Raw genomic sequence first — 5,740 nt, forward strand, 5'->3', positions numbered from 1 at the left:
AGGACGCTGCTGCCATGCCTGTGCTGAGAGCCGAGAGCGCTGCCCGAGGGTTCAGGCTGAATTTTGTGACGACCTTGGCCAGTCTCCTCTCCTCCCTAGGCTGCAGCTTTGCTTTTTTAAAAAAACTCGTTAAGTAAAACTTTTGGCATTGGTGTTTTCCTACACTCAGCTTAACTATGGGCTCTGGTGACAGTGGCAGAGAAGGAGTTCCCCAAGCAGAGCTCAGACCTGGCAAATTCCTGCCTCGTCTCCCTCCGCATCACTGTCCTCCCTCTTCCACACAAGTAATGAAGAAAAGGAGATCACCGATCCCCGTCTTCAGCTCCATAATAAAAGGATTATTCAGGAGAGGCGAAGAGGAAGCCCCAAAGCTGGTGCCACAATCTCCTTCCCTTATGACTCAGGCTTTTTTTTCTTAAAAGTTATTAAAACCAAGTGATACTTCTAATTTGCATTTGTCGGAAATACAGGATTAACCTGCAGACAGAGAGACAGACAGAGGGAGGGATGCACGGCTCACCCAGGAAGGCGGACGGGGAGACGGTGCCGTTGCTCCGGGCCACCATGACGCTGATGCCCGTCTCCACGAAGGGCACGGAGAAGTCCACGATCTCAGAACGCTCCTCATTGATGGTGAGAGAGCCGATGGCCATGTCTGCTCGCTTGTAGTACACCTGGGGAAGGGGCAGACAGTCTCAGGAGGGCAGATGGACAGGCAGGGGCACCCAAACCACCTTCCCCAGGCATCTCCTTATCTCCAGCGTTTCCAACCTTAACTTTTTTTTATTTAAAAAAAAAAATTGGCTTCTTAAATGACGAGTGGCACAAATACAATCAGTTGTGGTGTTGTAAATATTCTGCTGTAAATGTTCTCCCTGTTCTCCTCCACTAAGGCTTGCCTGTAAGTTCATGCCAAGCTGTCCCCTGCCCAGAGTCCCACTGCAGACACCCTGGCCCTGTCTCCAGCAGAAAATCCCCAGGTCAGGGCTTGCCCTGAGCAAGTGATGCCCCCCCAGGAAGGGCTAAAGGTGCAGTCCGAGCCATGCCCACCCTTACCTCACCAATCATGCCATTCCAGACCCCGCGGACGATCTTGCCGTGTTTGCCGTTGGTCACTAGGTAGAGATCATAGGAGAACTTCACCGCCTTGGCCAACTTCTTCAGGATGTCGATACAGAAACCCTTGCAGCACAGCTTGGTGTAGGGGTCTACGAGACCATCGCCACTGAAACCACACCAGGAAAGACGGATTGGACCAACCAAAGATGCTCTGAGCACCTTGGTAGCCTCTGGATACCACGTGCCTGGGGATCGGTGGCCAGAATTGCCGATGTCCATCCTCACTGCTCACCTCTGGGAGGAGTTGGTCTGCTTGCGGCAGGGCACGGTGTTGCGCACGCAGACCCCGGTGCTGGGGTCTGTGTTCTCCACAATGACGAAGGGTCTCTCCTCCAGCGTGGCCACTGTCAGGAGGCGGGTATCAGCCACGGGCTGCATGAAGGAGCCGTAACGCGGCCAGACCGGGTACTTCATGTGGATGATGCCTTTCTCCCACTTGCCCACCTGCCCCCAAGGGAGAACGCACTGTCACCCCGGTGAGGGGCTCCGTGGGTCCCATGTCCATCCTCCCCACATCACCCAGAGCATGACCAGGCTGGAGCTCAGCCGTGCTGAGACCTATCTCAGCATCCCTTTCTCTGCGCACCCGTTGACCACGGGGTGATGTGTTTCCTCCTGGCCCTGAGCACTGGGCTTGGGTGAGTACAAATTTGGCCAAAAGACTTTTAAACTAAAAACCAAACAAACCACAAACCACCCTTTGTGCAGCTTGTTTCAGGTCTGGGTGTCTGGCTGCCGTTCTCCAGAGGTGGGCAGCTGCATTTTTGCTTCTTTCAGAACTTTTCAGCCAAATTGTGGGGGAAAAAATCAGTTCTTGGCAGAACTTTGGTGACCAGCATTGTCACAATGGGTACTTTTGGTAAGAGCCATAGGTTTTGCATGTGACAACCTGCCCCAGGGTGGGACCCCAGCCTGTGCGTGGCCTCAGATTCACCCTGCCCGGTCACCCTCCCACTGTGCCCATCCCGGAGAGCCTGGGGGTCCTACCATCTCCCAGAGCCGGTGCTGGTTGAGTGAGATCACCACCATGGTGGGTCTGATCAGGTAGCCACCTTCATTGAAGGAGAAGTCCCTGTGCTCCCACGTCACGTTGAGGAGGTGCCTGATGGGACACAGCGCCTGTAAGCCCCTGGTTGTGCAGCCCAGCCCTTTACAGCTCCTCTCCTCCTCCTCCTCCAGCCAGGCTGCCACAGGTCCAACAGAGAGAGATGTGGGGCCGAGAGCTGGAGGCCAGATTTAGCCCCTGTGTGAGGGGTAGTGGGGAGCTGGAGAAAGCCCTGCCAGCAAGGAGGCACCGAGGGTGGATCGCTGCAGGGGGCAGGATGCACAGACTACAACAGCAGCCCCAAGAGCTGTGAAACCCCTCCCAGACCCCTGTGGGTGCTGTGCAGAGGAGCACGGAAGAAGACAAGGGCTGCTCTGGGGAGATGCTCCAGGAGAAACCCAGCCAAGAAGGACAATGGACTAATGGACTAATGACAGGACAAGGGGAAATGGCCTCAGGTTGCGTCAGGGTAAGTTTAGATTGGATATTCAGAGGAAGTTCTTTACTGAACGAGTGGTGAGGCACTGGAACAGGCTGCCCAGGGAGGTGGTGGAGTCACCAACCCTGGAGGTGTTTAAAAAAAAAGTAGATCTAGCACTTGAGGCTGTGGTGTAGTGGTTAGGTATGCTGGGATGAAGGTTGGACTAGATGATCTTCAGAGGTCCCTTCCAACAGGGAACATTCTGTGATTCTGTGATTCTGTGACTGACCACCCGCTGCAGCCTACAGCGAGCACCAACCCCCTGCCCCTGAGCTCCACCTTCCTCCCCCTTCCTATTCCCTCTCTACATTCCCATTCATTTCACACCCACCCAGCAGGTCCCCAAGCCTTACTGGTAGAAGCTGGCGTTGGCAGTGGTGGTCCCAGCGGGGGTCCAGCAGTCCCGTCCCACCTCGGGGAGGTAGCCGTGGGCCCGGAAGAAGCTGGCCGCTCCCATGGCGATGATGGCCACTCCATCCCGCACCTTCTGCCGCAGGCTCAGCTTCCAGCTCTCCGTCACCACGCTGATGAGGCCGACGGGGAAGGAGGAGGGTGGCACCTCCATGTTGCCCACCGTCAGGCTGGGCACAATCCAGACGTAGCCTGGCCCCACGAGTCCGGCTTGCTCTGCCATGGTGAAGAGATATTCAGCCTCTTCTCGTGAGCAGTAGACGATGAGGACCTGAGCATCGATCTGACGCAGGAGTCGCTGTGTCCTGGAGCTGCTCTGCTCTTGGCTCATCTCAAAGGTGAGCACCTCCTGCAGCTCCCAGCCGAAGTAGCTGGCGTCCGTAAAAGAGCGGATGACGTCAAGGAAGATGTTGTAGCCTGGATAGAGGCTGGTGATGACGGTGAAGGAGCCCCAGTCGTATTCCTCCAACACCTTGAAGATCACCTGGATTTGCTGCTCAATGGAGACACCCAACTGAAGGAAAGCCGAGCCAGGCTCCTGCAGGAGGAGAAGGGGTCAGGGGCTGCTCCAGCACAATGGTCCAGGTCTCTTGCACCTGTGCAGCCACCTTGAACTTGCCATCATGAAGGGTTCTAGGGAGCCATGAAATGGAGTGAGTCTGTGGGCTGGAGACACCCAAAATGGGACTGATCCACTGGTGGGCTCCAAGGAACCTCATCCCATGCAAAGAGTCAGAGGCTGTGGCCTCTCCTTTGTTTCTCAGCTTGTTGACCAAAAATTCATCCATTCTCCAAAGGAGACCAACAATTTCTCCTTAAACCAGGAGAAGCAGGGGGGGCAAGGCCTCTGCCAGGAGCATAAATCCCATCCCAGCCTCAACTTGCTACCTGCTGCCCACACGGCTCCTTCCCTCCCACCCCACCTCCCCGGCCATCTGGCCTCTCATTAGCAAATCTTAATTGATCTGATTCTGTCTTAAATGATTCAGCGAACAGCATTTGCAGAAAGTCGCGTGCAGGCAGCAGGGTTTTGCCATCCTGAAGTAGTTTTTCCAACAAGGCTGGTGGTCTGGCTGGAGGGGTGAGCCCCAGAGAGTCCTGGCCAGGGAGTAGGAGCTGCCAGGGACCTCGGCCCCATGGGAGGAGGAGGAGCTCGAGCCTTCAGACAGGTCCCTCCATCATCCCCGAAATACCCAACCCCCAGAGAAAGCTGCAGAAAAACATCCAGCCCGCAGCAAAGACACAGGTATCCTCTAATTGCTCAGGGCTCCACTCGAGTCCTTTGCACCCACCTGAGCCCTCTGCATCCACCCGAGCCCACTGCCACTACCGAGGTGCTATCCAGGGGGGTTTAGACCCCAAAACCTGGGCAAGAGGAGCACGAAACCAGTGCCTGAGGAGCAGCAGGGTCTCCATCCCAGGAGCTGCTGCTGTGGGAAGGAGCCCACACCCAGACCCCGCTGGTGCCCTCTCTGGGCAGGGTCAGATGAGCAGCCAGGAGGAGAGAACCCAAATCTCCTCCATGGGAGGGATGGGAGCTTCACCGCAGCCCATCGCTGCCCGCCCAGCACCCTCCATCCAGGCCTCAGCTCTCCCTGCTGCCAGCGCTTCCTGGCAGGCAGGTGACAGTGACAGTGACAGCACCTGACGCCAATGAGGAACAGAGAAGCCAAAAATCCTGTTTCGGCTTGTGGTGCACTTGAGATCACTGCCACAGCCGAGGAAGGCTTCTCCAGCATTTCACAGCCCACATCCACCCTTCATTTCTTCCCAGAAATAACCGCCAGCGAGTGCCTCACCTTTGGGGTCAGGACCACAGCAGAGCCCCCGCTGATGCTGATCACAGGGACCTGTGTCTGGGAGGAGACAAAGTCAAGGATCTGGGCCACGGCCTCCGTGCCAACGTTGTCCTCGAAGACGATGCCATGGATCTTGTGGCTGGCGAGGATGTTGCAGATCTGGGTGAGGAGGGTGCTGGGGTTGGTGTTGTTGACGATGACGGTGATGGGATGGATCTCCAAGGGCATGTCCAGGAAGCTTTGGGGGCTCAGGCGGGATCGGATGTGCAGAGGGTAGGACGTGCCTCCAAACACCACGGCCACGTTGACCACCGGCTCCTCGGGGGGAGGTCCGTGAAGGCAGCCGAGCAGCCCAGCACCATCGACAGTAGCAGAGTGTGCGCCGGCGCTCTGCCCATGTCCACCGCCGCGTCCCTGCCAGGACGGGACAGAGCCCCTCGCATCCAGCAGCTCACCAGGATCCCCACCCTTGCTCGCTCCAGCCTTCCCCAGCAGCGTCCCGGGAGAGAGGGACACCCTCGTCCTCGTCCTTTGGAGGTTGGACGTGGTGGAGGGACGACTACAGGGTTGTGCCTGCCACCCACCATACGGCACCGATCCAGTGCCCTGTCCCTTGTCCCTAGTCCCACCAGCCACCAACCTTTCTCTCCTTTCCCACCTCCCCTCCTCCCTGGTCCCCCTCCCATTGCCCTCCCACCTCTACCCCCTCTCCAAAAGCCGTCATTGCTACGATGCTCCTTATTACCACTTCGGCCAAGGACTGGGACAGGAGCGAGAGGTGACGGAATGAGCTGGTAGCTTCCCAGTGCCTGTCCCCACAGCCCACAGCCACTTCCATTATTTCAAGGCTTTGCCCTTGAGGGAGGGTTCAGCTCTGCAACACCC

General features: G+C 57.2%; 1 protein-coding gene across 1 annotated transcript; it reads right to left on the bottom strand.

Moving 5' to 3' along the window:
* Positions 1 to 520: 520 nt before the first annotated feature.
* Positions 521 to 5,083, bottom strand: GRIN2C (glutamate receptor, ionotropic, N-methyl D-aspartate 2C; the record flags this gene model as incomplete). Its single annotated transcript, XM_009869750.1, is given in 6 exon segments — positions 521 to 674; positions 1,057 to 1,200; positions 1,339 to 1,563; positions 2,107 to 2,221; positions 2,999 to 3,594; positions 4,856 to 5,083. Coding segments are annotated over 6 exon segments (1,462 nt in total), but the record flags the coding sequence as incomplete, so codon positions are not given.
* Positions 5,084 to 5,740: the final 657 nt, after the last annotated feature.

The sequence above is a fragment of the Apaloderma vittatum genome, unplaced genomic scaffold, assembly GCF_000703405.1.
Source record: "Apaloderma vittatum isolate BGI_N311 unplaced genomic scaffold, ASM70340v1 scaffold29825, whole genome shotgun sequence".
Lineage (NCBI taxonomy): Eukaryota > Metazoa > Chordata > Aves > Trogoniformes > Trogonidae > Apaloderma > Apaloderma vittatum.